The sequence below is a fragment of the Aphidius gifuensis genome, linkage group LG1, assembly GCF_014905175.1.
Source record: "Aphidius gifuensis isolate YNYX2018 linkage group LG1, ASM1490517v1, whole genome shotgun sequence".
NCBI lineage: Eukaryota > Metazoa > Arthropoda > Insecta > Hymenoptera > Braconidae > Aphidius > Aphidius gifuensis.
Genome location: NC_057788.1, coordinates 20,145,074 through 20,163,989, shown reverse-complemented (window position 1 = coordinate 20,163,989; position 18,916 = coordinate 20,145,074). Strand labels below are relative to the sequence as shown.

Genomic DNA, 18,916 nt, shown 5'->3' with positions numbered 1-18,916 from the left:
TACAATTTCTCGTTTAATAAAACATAAAAATAAAAAATAAAATGTATAATCTCAATTTAAATGCTTTTTTTTTTACAAAATCAGTTTTTATAATATCAAAAATTTTTATCGATACAAAGCACATTCACGTATATTAATGTATAGACAATAATACATGTCGGATAAAGGTGTAAATGTGTGTTAAAATTGTTAAGTGCTTTGCAGTTGTAATACATACATAATAATTATATATATATTTAAATACATATATACATATATAAAAAGCTTCATCACGTCATTCAAGAAACCGTGTCGGAAACTCGTGTGAAAGTATACACAGTGCTATAGAATAATCTCCAGTCTCAAATTGTATTTCTCTCACCCTCTGGCGATCACTTGGATGCAGATGATGTCTCTGTGAAAATCCAACTGCATTTAACCAATAATATCCTCTGAATTTACATACACGTCATTTTTTACATACTTATACACTAATAACAAGCTTTTACATATTATTTTTTTACTTTATTTCTTTTTTTTTTTTACTTATATCTTATTTTACATTTCATAAACCACGCATAATAAAATTTAAAAATTCTTGCAGTATATTTATAATTTTATATCTACCATGAAAAATAAAGTCAAAAAAAGTTTTTTTGTCTTTTATTTAAATAGCTTTATAAATCTTGTGATTTATAATATACAATATGACTATTTGTAGCTTTGGAGTAAAATAAAATAAAAAAAAGAAAAAAAAAATTATTTTCCACAGAATTGATATATTCATGGAGTTAAACAAGCTTAACATTCTATAAATTTAATATCATTATTGATTATTGTTATTTATGTAATAACAACTTATAAGCAGATCAAAATTTAAAAATTCGGATAAAAAATTTGTAATCATATAATAAAAAAAAATTTTATGTTATTAAATTTTTCATCGTGTGATTTGTATTTATCGAAAAAAATAATATTTACTATAGTCAATTTTATAACTTTTTTGTTGACTCAACAAAATATATATTGTAATTAAAATTAGTGTTATCACCCAAGTGGAAAAAATATATTTAATTTATATTTAATGGAAATATAAATTAAATTCAATGGATATACAGTTTTGGACATACTAAAAGTAAATTTAGAAAAAATTTAGAAAAGATTTAGAACAAATATAAATTAAATTTAGAATATGTTCAAGTTTGGACATACTAAAATTAAACTTTTTCTAAATTTTTTCTTAATTTTTTTTTTTTAAAAATTTTTAAAATTTAATTTTCGTATGTTCAAAACTGTATATATTTTAAATTTAGTTTATATTTTTTCTAAATCTTTTCTAAATTTTTCTAAATTTTTTCTAAATTTAATTTTAGTATGTTCAAAACTGTATATATTTTAAATTTAATTCATATTTTTTCTAAATTTTTTCTAAATATAAAGTAAATATATTTCATATTTCCAATAAATATATTTTTTTCACTTGGGCATCTTGAATAAAATTTTAATTTTCATAGTTATAATATTTTCTAACTAAAAATATAAATAATGCATTCTTGCAAATTCAAGCTTATTATTATTTATTATTAATAAATAATTGTTTAAAAAAATACATACATATTTGAAGCACCAATCGCATCTGTATATATTTACGATTCATAAATTTATAATTATCGACAATGTTCATTCAATTATATTTTATTGTTTAACAAATAATATTATTTTATGTCGTAATAAAAATCTTTCATTTGATTTTAATTTTATACAAATTGATGCTAGTACGCATGCACGGTTTGTTATTTCATGAATATATATAAAGTGAAATAATTGAAATTAAATGCTCGTTATTTTTCATTTTATTTGACAACATTTTAGACTTTATTATGATATTAATCGAAAACTGATATTTTTCGCTACAAAAAATTATCATATAATAATTTAATATGAGGTATCCAATGCGCTAACTAATTATCTTATTTTTGTAAAGTTTTTAATGTAAAATAACTTATGATAGAAGAAAATTTTCTAATTATAATTACTCGCAACTAAACTTAATGATCTTGTTCATAAAATATGATCATTTTAGTCGAAAAAAAAGTCTATATAAATTTACCGCCACATCTTCAAGATCAACAAGAAAAAAAGAAAGTCGTTTTTCAACTTCAATGATTTTTGGCATTGATCCCAAATAATCTCGTATTTTTTTTGACCTTTTTCTCAACTTTTTTGTAAAATAATTCATCAGAAAATAAGCACATAAATTGGCAATTTCTCGAGTGCGATTAAAATTTAAAAAAATAAATAAAACAAAATAAAAAGAAAGGAAAATAAAAAAATTTACGAACGGAAAAATAAACTTTTGAGATTAATAGTATATAAGAAAAAACAAAATAAAGTAGAATAAAGAAAAAAAAAAAAAAAACAAGAAAAATGTTGATCTTGAAAAAAAGGTCATGGCTGCATATGTGATGTATTTGCATGTGACATATGAGTACATATACATGTTTATTTATTATATTGGTATATGACTGCATTGAAAATTTGTCTTCAAATAAAAATTTACGTCCTACATGCAGTACTGCATTGCGTATTAACATGAAGTATATTTTAACCACGAGTTCACTGCATAAACATGAAGTTGAAGTATTTTTGACATTTTACAAAATCAAAATACAACAAGTATAGAAAATAAATGACATTGTTAAACTCATCATTATGCACGGTATTTTATATTTCAACTTTTATACTCATTTTTTGATTCAACCACATAATCATCCCATGATTTTCTTCATTACTAGTATTTTAATTTGCTGCCCTAGTTATAAACATTGAAGTTTCAAGTTTTGTTTGCTTGTTTAATATTTAATTAACAACAACAATGATAAAGTAATAAATTTCTAAATAATTAAACATACAGTGTTTGCGTTAATTCAATTTTACTTTTTTAAATGAAGTTTATAAAGAAAATAATATTATAAAATATTATTCAATATATTTATATAGTATATATATTAATAATTTAAACTTTAAATAATCAGTTTTAATAATCAAATGATGTCTCGAGACTTGATAATGACCTAACATGACAAAGTTTCCTGTGTTGTATATTACAAGTGAATTATCTATTATAAATTCTTCAGGTGTTAAAATAACACTTTGTACATAAATAAAGTTTAACATGTAAAACAAAACACGTATTGTTACAATGTTGCAACATGTATGTGTGTGCATTGATTTACATTAACATGTAAATATATATATTGACATTAAGCACACCTTATCCTCAATATACAATAAACTTATGTATTTATATACCAGATGAACAAATCATGTATATATATACTGTTAAGCTTTCGTTGATTAATCATACGTGACTATAGAGATTCACCAAATTTCCTATACCCTTTTCATATACAAATGATTGATTGTAAGTTTGATCGTTTTGTATATTATTTAAAACATGAAATCACAATAGTACTAAAGATAAATTCAAATCGTTGAAGATTAATAGATAAATCAACAAGATGGACTAATTGGCTTTAAAAAAAAAAAACAAAAATTTATACTAGAAAAATTAAATTTATACCAGTGCTAAGATATATTTTATCTGAAAGACTGTGCGAACATACACGGGATAAAAATTTTAGGTACGGGTCTAGTAACAGTAGATTATCAGTCAATGTTTTAAAAAATTGAATGCCCGAGGCTCCAAATAACCCCTATGGATCCCTGGTTCTATTGGTAGTTTGACAATTTTAATCTTTTCAGTTCGACAATAATAAATACAATGATGATAAAAATGATAAAGATGAAAATCATAAAAATAAAAATAATATTTATTGTAGTGTAAGTTTTGATGGTCGCGATGGAAATGTTTCTGCGTCTGTACACGTTGTGTATATATGATCTCTCAAATATCTCCGAGAGACATAATGATTTTTACCCGGGTCAACACAACGTCAACGTTGACCAATGGCGAAAAAACATCTCTGCCTGCGAAATTTCTCCAACTTTTCTACGTCTTTTTAAAATTGCTGTAACCAAAAAAATGGCAAAACATACAAAACTCAGAAAGAAAAGACTTTCACCTTGGTGTTTTATTTTATTTTATCGATCACTCACTCGGTTTTTTTTTTTCTAAACAACTGCTAATTATAATTATTTAAAAAATTTCGGGCATAGCCTTGGTTGTTTATTATAACTAGGGCTTCATGCGGTACAAGACGAGACGAGATTCAACGAGTCTCGGTATCGGTCTCGCTCGTTCGCACCAGGTCTCGGTCTCGGTCTCGTCTCGGTCTCGTCTCGCAAGTATCGCCGGGTCTCGCTTTTATACTAATAATTTTTCGTTAAGTAAAATATAAAAGAATATAGAAACTGAATGATTGAATGATATATAAATATTTTATTAAAAATTCATATAAAATAAAAACAATTAATACTATATTTTTTAATATTTTAAAATAGTAAAAAAATATATTGGTTTCCCTGGGCTATAATAGGAATCGGGTACAGTTTGAACGCATTACAAAGTCGACATCCATGTCTGTCGCAAAAATGAGTTGTAGGAATTGACGGTTGGAAAATGTTTAAAGAAGGAGAGGCACCGTGCAAGAAACTTCCTAATAAGAAGTATAGCACGTTAAACAATTCATTTTTTAGTAAAAAGTTATAAAATAATGAAATAAATCAAATAAATATTAAATTATTTTAATTCATATTTTATATCAATAAAACTAATAAATTAAATCATACAAAATTATAACATGAATAATTTTTAGAGTTTTTAAAATAATTTTTCCGAAAAAATATAAAAAGAAAAAATGTTCAAAGTTGAAACTTTAAATTTTAAAAATCAATGAAGTAGTTGGACAAAAGTCTTTAGAAATTCCATAAACAAACAATTGATTTTTTTTTTTCTTTCTCTTCATTGATATGTATTTTTCCCTTTTCACGAAGTAAAATACTGCTTTTAAAACATCAGATACAAAAAATATCAGCTTAGGGAAATATAATCGGCGTAACTTTAAAATTTTCATAGGTAAATATAAGGCTTGTAGATATCTTGTTGTGCCTGTAGCGTCAGTGTCTTACTGTGCAGTATTATACTGCATAACAGTTCTTCTTTTCAATACGATTCGTTACGAGAAAAAAAAAAAAAAAAAAAATTCGATCTAAAATTTTCAAAGTCTCGCGATACCGGCGAGACTTTCAGTCGATACTCTCGGTCGCGGTATCGGTATCGTTTTGACGACTGAAGACGGTCTCGGTCTCGGTCTCGCGTCTCGCGAGACGACGCATGCGAGACCGAGACTAGTCTCGGTACCGCATGAAGCCCAGCTAATTATAACATGGGAGTATACTAAAAATAAAAAAACTTTAAAAAAATCATTTTTGGTCATTTTTTCTTGTAACTAAAATTTTTTTAACTGAAATACTACGGTGGAGCGCTCTACGAAAAATTATATATCTAGAATATACGCCTTTCAGATGCATCCAAATGACGTACATCCAGGGTATACATATGTATATTTTTTCGTGCGGAAAGCGCTTTGTTCCCGTTTTGTTGTATCATATATCAATTTAAAATAATTTGAGTTTTTATTTTTGGTCTAATTTTCCTCAATTTATCGATTGGCTTAAATTGAAAAATTAAACAAGCAAAAATTTATTCAGTATAAATTAATAATTATTCAAAATATAAAAAAAATATAAATGATTGATTAAATGTAAAATTTTCATTTGTTCTTTTACTTTAATATCTCAATGAGACTAAAAATTCGATATTTATCACAAAGTAGATATTTAAAGTTTTTATTAAACATATATTGATTATATATATGCATAGAATTTATAAATTTAATACGAATATATCATTTCTGTATTACTATTTTTTTGTACACAATTGATTTTGTTAATATTAAAAATTCTTTTCTCTCAGTCAAGTGATAAAAATCAAAATTAGTCAGACCAATACAATACAATTTCTCGAAACATAAAAATAGAAAATAAATCATTTTATAAATCGTAAAAGCTATCAATCATATTCGAGCCAATTTATTATCAATTGCAAAAATTTTATCATTATATTTTAAATTGAAAATATATAATAATATTCTGCTGTATTAATTAATTTCAATTATTATTATTTTGTCATTTTTATTCATTTATATTTATATGCTACAAACTATTTTTATTATTATTCAATATTTATTTTTTAAGCTTATTGAATAAACAGAAATCAGACGATGATCATTTTTTATTTTTTTTTAACCATCAATGTTCCGGTATGTCTTGAGAATCATACCCGATATTTATTCAGTCTTCAGGCATTTGAGCCTAAATAAAAAATTAAAGAATAATAATATATGCAGGCTTGAGAGACATTGAAAGACTACGATCACCTGAGGCTATAAATTTACTTTTATTTATATACTTTTCTTCTCTTGCGGCAAATTTTATAACGGTAAAAAAAAAAACTTAAATTTTTTGTAAAAAAAAAATATTAGAAACTACACATAATCAAAAATTAAAATTAAAACTAAAAAATGAATCTCGTAGAGTAAAGTGATGAGACAAGATGGAAAATAAAATAAATTACGAAACTGAAATTCGTCAATAATTTAATTTTCAATCTTATAGCCTTGATTCTAAGATTTTCTTGGTTGTAAATTTAATTTTACCTATACACGTGGCAAATAACTTGATGCACTTTAGTTATAAAATCTTGACCATAATGAAAAAAGATAAAAAAAAAAAAAAAAAAGAAGAAAAAGAAGCAAAAAATAAATCTTTAAAAGCTTTTTGAATTTTTAAATTTCGAGTCTTTTATTCAAGTTGATTGTAAAACATTTTTAGAAAGTAATAAAAGACAAAATTTTTGAATAAGTTTATTTATAAATTGATAAAAAAATAATCTATACATTAAGAAAAAAAAATTATTATATAAATCTACATATATGAGATTAAACTGACCGAGAAATTTTCCGATGAAAAATTTTGCATTATTTATTTTCTATATGCATATTCTATAAATTTTGCAATAGGTATATATTTTTATCAAATTTTTATCTTTTAAATTTGATCATATATTTTAACAGTATGTCTCTGATAAAAATATTTCTTTAGATTTTTTTTCCATATCTCATTTTTAAATTTATAGTTCATGAAAAAATTATTTCGGGTTTTTTCAATGCACCAAATAATTCAGAGTATTTCGAAAAATATTTTCGCCAAGAGTAGTCGTTGCTAGGCTTATCAAACAATTAATTCAACTCAATATATTATTACAATCAAATACTATTAATTTTTTAGTTGAATATAAACAAAAATTTTATTACAAAGCCGATTTTTTCTCAGTGTAGAATATTATATATAAAAAAAAATAAAAATTTCATAACGAAAAATATTAACTGGGTGAGTATGACGGTTATTATGAGATAAAGAAGAAGGGTTAAAATTATATAAGGATAATACAAACATAAGAAAAAGAACAAAGTTAGTCTAGTTAAAGCTCAAATGTTGGAGGACATGTTAATGTAATGAAGCACATACTGAGGTCATATTTATATATATTACAACTCAACATACATGCATAGTGCAGAAGAAAAAAAATATCGATATTTTATATAGTTATATATATATTGTATATAAAATGCGTGTAAATATATGACGTCATTCTGTCGTGCTACATTAAGTATGGCGGGTTTTGTACATATAGTGATATGTATCATATACTACTACAACATACATTGTGTCCTTGTTTATAATATTTTTATTCATTCTATAATTTATTTTTATTTTATCACAATTACTTCACTACCTAAATCTAATAAACATCATTTTATTTCCCCTATTTTTTTTTATATTTTTTGAAATAATAATTGGACAATAATTTTGAAAAATTTTATGTACATTATTTTGTTTTTTATTTGCTGAAATAAAACAATATAAAAATAAAAAAATATTTTTAATATAATAAATTTTTCATGTTAATTAATTTAGGAAAGGTATGTTGTAAAAAAAAAAAAATTATATTGCTATTTTGAATGGAATTTTTAATATGAATCATATTTCTAAATTTTAATTTTAATTGAATAAATTTTATTAATTTCATTAGAAATAAAAAAAAATATATATTTAATTTAATAATTTGTTCAAATTTTAAATACGATTGGAGCTGCAGCAGTACATTCATGAATATACTATATTTTTTTTCGTTGACTAAAATTTTTTAACAAAATCGATTTTGTTTGTAGAATAGTTTTTTTTTCTCAGTATTTAAATTTAAATAATCAATACTTGTAAATTTAAGCTGGTTACTGTTATTACAATTATTAATAATAGTTGATTAATATAGTTTAATAATAAGATATAAAAATAATAATTATCTCTTTAACAGTAAATTGTCACGCGATAATAATTTAACTTGGATAACGAAATGATAATGTGAAATTTTGAGGCAATTCAGAAAATCAGTTTTAACGTATGATTATACAGCAACCTTGACTAAGAAAATTATGTAAATTATTACATAGTATTGTACAAATATATACACAAATACTTACACAATATGGAATATACATACCAAGTTATGCAGCTAAACGTTGAATTTAGCCAAGTTGAAATAGAGTTTATACATGTATTCCCAAGCGGTAGATAATTTTATAAAGTCAGTAAACCTCACATATATGTTTTAGCTTATATATGCTTATGCGTATGTAGCTAAGGATATATATCTGTTTTAAAAATAAGACATATGTTACACAGCTCTATACAGTGAAAGCATCTTGGCAACGGTCTTGAAAAAACTATCTTTAAAAAGTTTTATATAATAATTCATTCCATTTTCTATTTAACTTGTTGTTATACCCAATAATTTTGTATTATACCAGAATGTGTTAATTTGTTATTCGTTCAATTGAATTCAAGGATACTTGAGATTTTTTTGATAATTAAACAAATATAATCATTTAAGTATATATATTAAAAATTTATATTCGCAAATTTAAATGCAATTTAAATGTTTTTCAAAATAATATTATTATCAAGACTTTGGTCTCAGTTTAAAGTTTATGAAAATATTAAACCACTAATTTGATTAAAATGACTTCATGTAATCATGTCATTTCATATGAGTTCATACATAATAAAGTAAAAAGTTTATATTACAAAAAAACTTTCTATACAAATGAAAAATTTTACGAATCGATGTTGAAAGCAGTGAAATATTAATATGAGGGATGAAGAAGAAGATAAAATAGAAATAGTCCATATGTAAATTTAGGCGTTATCAACTGTGGCAAGCTGCCAAAAGTCGAGCCCTCTGTGCCTGCAATCACAACCAAAAAAAAAAAAAAAAAAAATTGCAATGCATGCTTGAAGAAACAAAATAAAAACCGGAAATATTTTGTTGGTTTGTTTCGTGATATTACCAATGCAATTGTTATATATGTATATAGAGAATGTAACCTGAACTGTTATGTTTACAACTGTGTCCAACATCCACTCCAGTTTTTCAATATGCACTTTGATTGTATATATCTGCATTTGGCGTTTCATTGTTCAGTAAATCGATACAGTGTATTTACAAGAAAAAAAAAAAAAAAAGAAAACGCATAATAAATAAAAAATAAATAAATAAATAATCTAAACTTTAAATTCTAGGCTAGATTGATATTTGAAATGAAAAAATTCGGGTAATTTTACTATTTTATTTATTTACTCTTTTCATTTATAGCATACTTTGGGTTTATTCATGTGATATTATTACTGACCTTGATATATAATTTTAGTCTGACCAATATTGAGTTTGACTACTTGACTCCCCCAAAACGATAATCGTTCAACAAAATTATATGAAACAATATCGATAACTGGGAAGTACTTTGAGTTGAATTTTTTTTTTTTTTCTTTGGTTTTCCTCTCTTTTTCTCCCTTTGCCATTTTATTATTTTCTCTTTGTTGAAATATGTATTCATGTATATAAACTTGGTTGGACAATTTTGCGGATAACCACAAGCACGCAATGCTTTGCCATTGAGTGGTGGTAATCGAGCACGGAAAAACTATTTAGGTCTGACGAAAATCGTGAGTATAAAGGGTTAAAATAATAAAAGAGGGCTAAAATAATAAAAATAAAAAAGTATGTAGATATATTTACATGCACCAACATGAGTAATTTTTTTTTTTTTTTCATTTTCAAATCATGTTATTTGATTTATCGAGTTTATTATCAATCATTTTACTCGATTAGCCAAATTAATTATTATTAGTTCCTGTCATAATTTATCATAATTACTGTCTCGATAATCAAACAACCAGGTGATCAATTGTATATCAATATTTTTTTATACTGCTCATTTTATTTGATTTGTTTAATTTTATTTTAGTGAAAAAAATAACATATTTTATTTATTTATTTTTAACACTAATGTTTGACAGGAAAATTAATTGACATTGTATGTACAACGTATTATTTAAGTTACAACCTTGACGAATTGATTTTTTCCGGTCGCCTAGTGTGCAAAAAAAAACCAATACAATGAATAGAGTTAGAAAAATATAAATAAAATTATTAAAAATATAATCAAACAAATATTTGGACATATCAACCTGTAAATTTATTATTCTTGTTACACATGAAAAATTATTCTGCAAATACCAACAAATTTTACTTGTTGCACAAGACATTTTTTGCAACAGGTTATATATATCCTTAAGTATTATGTTATCATTTCAAATAGTGTTTTAATTTCACAAATTTATATCGTTATATTTTGGCGCACATGATGACACACTTGTGTATATAACTCGTTACATTTATTTATCAAGTGAATTAAATTATTTGGTCAAGGTTACATATACAGAGGGGAACTTATTTTATACATGTGTGAGAATTTATACAAAGCAACATTACCGACAATAAAGCTTAATATGATTTGTTAAAGGGTGTCATAAAAATAAAATGACAGTGAAGAATGATCAGTAGTTGTGAGTACTGACAAACTTGCTTCGGGGCAAACAAAATAAATATATATACGTCTGATATTTCATGTGAAAAGAGTAAAAAAATAAAATAAAATGGAGCATTCGTTGATAATAGTGAATAAAAAACAAGGAAATGAAGATAATGAAAAACTGAAATCAATAGTTGGAACTGATGAATTAGAATTGATACGTAAACGTTTTAGAAATGCATATCGTAAATCAAAACCATATATATTATCTGGACTATCAATGAAAAAAAAAATTAATAATGATTATTATTGGTTGTATATTGAACAATTAGAAACAGAAAAAAATAAAATACCATTAAGTAATGAAATTGAAAAACCAATCAAAACTTATACACTTGATGATTTCGCTATACCAAATGTGAGTTTTTTTTTCCATTTTGATTTGTAAAAAAAGTAATAAAAAAAAAATGAATCGTAAAATTGTAAAGTAGGTTAGTAAAATGTTATAAATATTATAAATGACCACGACAAGATTTATTTAACGTGTCAAAAGTTTCTCCGTAGGAAGAAAAAATAAAAGATTGGTGTACACTTTTCCTAATCCATTTTTGCTAAAAAAATTTTTTTTCTAAAACAATAGATTTCTAAGGAAATTTTTTTTTATAAAACAATATTTGCTAAAGATAAATATATATTATAAAAAAAAAGTTGCTAAAACAGAGCTACTTTCATATTAACTAAATTTTCTGTTTTTGTTTTTATCATTATATGTATATTATTACATATTAATAAAATAAACAAATATATCTATTCAGGAGACGTATTAGGAGCCGAAAACATACGTTGTTGCTTATTTCATTTAAGAAAGAGTGTATACCGACACATCCAACATGAAGGTCTGCAACGAAATTATTGTGATCAAGAAGACTCTAGCATTAGAGACGCGGGTCGATTGTTAGTCGCTTTATCGTTTGTGCTACTGACTGATATTGTTAAAGTCTTTCGATCTTTAAAGGAAGAAATGCCAGAAGATTTCTTAGATATATATCAATATTTTGGGAATACTTACGTCACTGGTGTAGTTCGAAAAGGGCGAGGCAGACCGCGAGATGTACCCCCTCGTTTTAATCCAATTTTGTGAAGCCACTGTTATTCAGTGTTACAAGGTACCACTCGAACATATAACATTTCTGATTGCCAGTTGTGCTCAGGAAAGATCCGAAGAGGAAGAAATTAGAAATACAATACGTGACATCGTGTCTAAATATCAAGATTATGTTGATAATGACGATATTTTAACTTATATTAAATCTTCAAGTTACAACATTCATATATAAAATAAAAATATAGAAAATAAACGTGTTTAGAAACAATTGATTATTTAGAAAAAATTGATTTTTTAGAAAACCTAATTTTGAAAAAAAAAATATTAGAAAATATATTTTTTAGAAAAAAATTTTTAGCAAAAATGTACTCCTACCAAATAAACATTTACACAGACAGAAAATGAACAAAAGAAAACATATATATAGTTGGTTATTCAACGATAGAGTGTTTATGTATATTGCATGTTTAAATGAAGCAATTTAAGTACAGAAGACGAGCATCAATGGTACCAAACACTGCACCATGAACAAAAATTGAAAAGGGCTTTTCATTGGCACTTTCTTCAACTAAAATAGAATTTTAAAATAACAATTCACATGGTTTATCCTTTTACCTTATTCATTCTCGTTTATGACATTCATAAATAAATTGTCTTTAGTGAAAAAAGATGTTATATATGATATATGATAAAAGTAAACTTGTACTTTAGCATACCAAGTTTGAACATATCATAAAACAAGTGTAAAAAGTATTCATACACAATAGATTTTCTTCTAAACATTTAATTCTATGGATGATATTTTTTTAAAAAACAAATAAGTCCACTTGTTGTAAACATATAAGCAATTATCCAGTGGTAAAAATAAATTTTAAATTTATTAGTCATGAAAGCATTTGTCCAGAAAAAATTACTCCAAAAAATTATTAGTTTATAAATAATTCGTATTAATTTTTAAAATATTATTGTATATATTTTTATTTCACTTTTAGTGTGCCATCAACCCCCAAGTATTTATATGCATATAAATACACACATACACACACATATATACGGCATGTTTAACTTGACAACTTTATAAAGTCACTTGTTTTCCAACTATAAAGCAATATATATATCCTCATAATAACAAATAACTAACGATCTAATAAAAGTGTTCAGGCCCGTGGTATATAGGCCTATTATCACCTGTCACTTTAATGATAAAAGAATATTTTTATCTTCATTAAATAAATATTATATTATATAAGTATATTGACAAGTTTATTATTTAAAGTTACTATTTTTATTTTCACTGCAGAAAATATACTTTAATTAAATTTTTAATCATGATTTAATTTTTATTTATTTTTTTATTTATTTCCAGTTGGTATATATATACGGTTTTTAAAAGTGGGTTACACTTGAGAAATAAACGTTAAATAAAATTGAATAAAGGGATAATAAAAGGTAAAAAAAAAAAAGGAAAAAATTAAATAAAACTCTTTTTTTTTTTTATTTACAGCATTCGGTGAAAATAGGTCGATTAAACTAACACTGAACAAATCGCGTGTCTTCAATCTTTCAAATCGTTTTTCAAATTGTTGGTATATAGTGATAAATAAAACAAAGAAATGGATAAGACAAAAGAACTGTGGGATATAATGAAAGAGATAAAAAAAAAAAATTGTAAAATGATAACGAGTATTCACAAAGATTTTTTTCAATAGTTCAATAATTTTTTTTTTTTTTTCGTTTGTTATTCAAGTTACAATGTATCATTTTATGATTTTTATTCGAATTTAAATTTATAAAAAAAAAAAAAAGGACAAGTAATTACAGAGTAAGATAAAAAAAAAAAATTGGAGAAAATCAGAGAAACATTTTTCACTATATTTGTTAAATATTTAATTAATATATATTTTTCCGAGTTGTGAAAATGAAAAATTTAAAACAATTGAGGTTTAAAAGTTAACTTAGAAAAAGTTTAAATAAAAATTGAATGTGTATGTTTTGTTTTCAATTGTCACGCTTCGATAAAAATTAAAAAATATGTATAGCTATTCAAAAATATGTACTGTCTCGAGTATTTGAAGGAGAAATTCAAGCTTTATCAAGCGGAAAATATTTTGCATATTGGTTTTTCATTATTGTTATTTTGTTATTATTATTTTATTTTTTTGTGTTTCATTATACAAGAGCTGGTTTTGCTACACCTCAATGATCAAAATTCCATAACATATGCCAACAGCGATTGTGTTTAAATTTCACTTTTATGAAAATAAAACTCATCGATGAAGAGTCTCGAAATTTTAACAAGGGAATATGGTTTTGATAATAGATAGACATGTACTTTTTTTTTAATTAAAAAAAAAATGATTGAAAAAGACTTGAAGCATTGCAATCAGCCTTTGATAATTTTGAATAAAATGAAACTGTTTGTAAAATGATAAGAAATATTCAACTGGCAGATTAAAATTTAATCATTAAATTCATTTCCGGAATGAATAATTTTTTTACGTTTTTCTTTTTGACAAAAGATTGAAGAGAATAAAAATATTCTCTCAATCAAAATAATAATAATAGTAAATAACAAAAAAATGATGAATAAAAGAAAATTATTTCTCGTTTGAATCTTTGGCTCATCGTTGTCAAAAAAATTTTTGTTGTCAACGTTTGAAAACGAAAGACTATGAAATAAGAAATATTCAATTTTTTGTTTTTGCACTTGCTGGGTTTACACCTTTATCCGGTGTTCACTTCTGGAGGAACAAGGAAAAAAAAAAATAAGAGTACAAAGTATAAAAAACAGGAAAAAAAAAAAAAAATAGAAAGAAAAGCTGGTAGGACATGAGATACGTGATGAACACCCATCGTGACCTAAATTTTCAAAGAGGCATATATCTTTTTTATACCTTCGTCGACTCAACTGTTTTATGACTTTTTTAAAAATCCATTTTTTTTTCTATTTCAATGAGTTTAACTGTCAAATAAACTTGTCATCGTTATTATGACATTAATAAAAACTTGGACTTGGAAAAAAATAACATCTATCAGCAGTTAATGTTAAAAAAATTCAACACTGTTTTGTTAATTAAATCCTCAGTTATTAAAAACTTTTATGCTATTAAAATTTTATTATTTTTTTTTTAAATATTTTTTAACAATAAAATAAAAACTAAACAAAAAAAATTGAGATAAAAATGAATGTGAAAAATAATAACTAGTGAAAATATTCTAGTGAAAAGTAGAAAACTTCAATTTCCTTTTTTTGATTTTCTATCGCACATTTGTTGAAAAAAAAAATAATGTGCACAAACATGTTTACAAAATTCAGTTGTATAAACGGTTAAATATATAAATATAAAAATAAAGATTTTTATTAATCATAAATTTTCATAATTGAACTTTGTTACAAAAACTTTTAATAATAAAAAATAAAAAATGAAAATAAATGGTTATAAAAAACATAAAAAAAGGCTAAACTAATTAGAGTCATGGCATGTGCAGACAAATTTAATTCCACAAGAGAACGAAGCTTTTTATCAGATTATTATCTTGATCCCGTGAGTTTCCCCTCTGTATCTTGTTTTGTATATTATATCTGACTAATATATACATATATTTTTGTGGGTGACCCTTAGATATCTTTGACCTGATACCATCACACGCAAGCGCAACTTAAATCACTGTGTTTTACCCCAAAATATTTTATATGCACATTTATCAACATTAACATATATATTTTAAAAAAATATATTTATGAAATACCTGCTTTTTGATAAAAATCTTATTTCTCAGTCTCACTTGTATAAAAAAGTCAATGGACAAACAAAAATTTCTCATTTAATTACCCAGTTTTATATATTATTTTTTAAATATATGTATACTGACCAACTTTTGCTCATTCAATGGGCTGATTTGCATTTTAGTGGGCTGATTTAAAAAAAAATAGAAAAACAGTGAAAGTCAGGGGGAAGTCGAAAAGTCACTTGAAAATTTAGTTGTTTGAAAACATGGATGAATTAGGGGAAGTTAGGAGAGTCAGGAAGCTGCTGAAATTATTATTTGAAATATGTACTTTATTTATTTATCATCTACGGGTTATAAAAAGTCTTTTTTTGATAATGAATTTTTTGAATGTTTTAGTATTTTCCCTGGTTGAAAACATCCCTTGAATAAACATGAACGTGTATAACCTATATATGCTTATACATGTTGCCTCGATCAGCTCCTTCGATTTTCTACCAGGGTTTCTATCTGTTTATTTTGTCATGCTGAACATAAAATTGTTTGTTTTTAAAGCTTCGGAGCTTGGATGTATCTACCTTAAATTTTGTCAATAAATATTTTGATAAATAATTCAATGAATAACAAAAACTAATAGGTTTTTTAAATTTTACTTTTATTTATTTGAAATGATTTGCATGACTTATTGGAAGTCATGGAAAGTCAATTCAAAAAAATTATTATACAAGTCATATTATTATGTAACGAAGAGTCATTGAAAAATTTTAATGCGTCATAAATCAGCTTGTCAATTAGATTTATTAACTTAAGTTGACTCAAATAGTTGACTTAATTTGATCAGTGAATAGCCTCTTGAATTTTTAAACTCAAACCCATCAATAGAGCGAAAAAAATAAAATCAAATGAAAAAAATCTCAAGTATTTCAAAATTATATAAAATTAATAAATAAAATAGAATAATTTTAAAAGACATTTCAATGCCCTTCATATCAGCAAAATTGGTTTTTTTTTTCAACTTCAAAACTATAAGAGCAACCCAGGTAGAAAATAGAGTCAATTTGACGTCAATTTGAGGTCATTTTTTGACTTTACATGTTAATTTAATATGAGAAGTCAAAAAATTGACTTTTATTTCTACCTGGGAACAATGGTATTTAGTTAACAAAAAATATCTTTCATTGTTTTTGAAACTGTAAAAAAAATTAACTCAATTATTTAAATTGCTAATTTATTCAACATATTAATGCAAATTATTATTATACTTATAAAATAATTTATTATTTAAAATATTTAAAAAACATGATTGATTAATCCATAATATTGTTTTTATATGTTTCAGACATTTTGTGTTGTTTCAAAAAGATTTCGTAAAAATTATATACACAGATTTACAGCAACAAAGAGTTGGTTTATATTTTCACCTTGGAATAAAGTGAGACGTTGTTGTATCTTCCTAAGTACAAATCAGTACTTTGATTACGTTGTCATACTGACAATCGTTTTAAATTGTGTCTTCCTTGGTATGACAGAACCGATTGAAGAAGCCGAGTATGTATATCCAAATTATAAAATATTATTTTTGTATTATCTATAAGTTATAGCTAATGATTCAAAATAACATACTTTTATTTTGTTGATCTTGAAACACGTAAATAAGAATAAACCCTTATCAAAATTTTTCATGCATCAAGGGAGAAAAAAATTTTACATTTACCTTGAGCATTGCGTGATGAGCTAATGCTATATATACCCAAGTGAACGTTCACTTTCTTTTTATTTATATTATTTGTTTTCTTTTTTTTTTTTTTTTTTCGGGCGACATGGCGATACAATCTCAGTGGCAAGGATTACCTGGGGATATAACCCTAATTCTAGTATCACTCAAAGCAAAACGGAAGCATGCCTGAGCACAACATGTCGTGATCAAGTTCACCTACATAAATTTATTTCTATTTATCATTTTCTTTCATTTTCAAAATTTCCATTATTTATACAACAAAGTTCAACTACTATTTATCAAAAACATGATTATGAAGGGTAATTTTTTTTTTTCCTTTAATATTTTTCAATGATGCTTGACATTTTTAAAGTAAAAAAAATAATAATCAACTGTAAATAATGGTTGAAATTTTTTTAATTCAAATTGTTTTAAAGATTATTAATTAAAAGTATTTGGTTATTTGAAGTTACGAAAAAGTAATTTAATTTATATTTAATTGTTTTAGTTAATTAATAATTTTTAATTTCATTTTTTATTTTTTTAATCATTTTAGTGAATATAGATATAATTTGTATCATATAATTTTTTTATTTTCTCATAGTAAATTTATGATTAATTCATCTTAAATCAGACATGTTTCCATGATGAATTTAATATTTGTTTCATGAGATAAATTCACTATGAATAATTTTCTTTTTTTTACACAAACAAGCTCATATTTTATTCGTTGTTGAGATCAGTGATTCAACAGTATTTTGCAGTCTAGGGGTATAAAAAAGAATGAGAAACTTTGATAAGTAAAATTGAAAAACTTCATCATGGTGAAATTAATTTAAATGAATATTAACATCTTAATATTATACTCTAATTTTGAGTTAATTTGTCAGCGTGAAATATATTGAATTTAAAATTCATTAGACATTTCACCTTGTCCAATGAATATTGAATAAAAATTTTGTGGTGATAAATAATCAAGAGGTTCAATTCTTAATTAAAAAATTTTATAAAATAAATAAAATTATTCCAAATAATTTGAGTGATGGCAAAAAAAAATAGTGGCAAATAAAATAAAAATACAACAATTCACTTTAAATTTTAGATTTACTTAGATATATAGAACGGGCTCTATTAAACGGCATTTTCAGGTTCACAAATCGATTTCACGGTAATGAATATACGATACGAATAATTGGAACGTAAAACTATTTTTTTTTCTCTACATTTTTTACATTTTTTTTAGGGTAAAAAAAATTGAGAGTATTTTTTTGTAAGTTTAAAATTAGACCAAATTAAAATTACGAAATGTTGAAATAAAATTTTTCAAGTGAAAAAAAATAGGTTGGAATTACAATTATAAAAATAAATATAAATTACATTTATATTTTGACATAAAAATTTAAATACATATTTTATATTTTTACAGTCAAA

At 24.1% G+C, this 18,916-nt stretch overlaps 1 protein-coding gene across 3 annotated transcripts in view; it reads left to right on the top strand.

Annotated features, from left to right (window-relative positions):
- Positions 1–18,916, top strand: part of LOC122850962 (sodium channel protein 60E) — a 46,687-nt gene that overhangs the window by 3,848 nt on the left and 23,923 nt on the right. For all 3 annotated transcript variants that reach the window (XM_044150007.1, XM_044150015.1, XM_044150023.1), the window contains exon 2: positions 17,108–17,316. In XM_044150007.1, the coding sequence (XP_044005942.1) occupies positions 17,108–17,316 (209 nt within the window). The remainder of the gene's footprint in view (positions 1–17,107; positions 17,317–18,916) is intronic.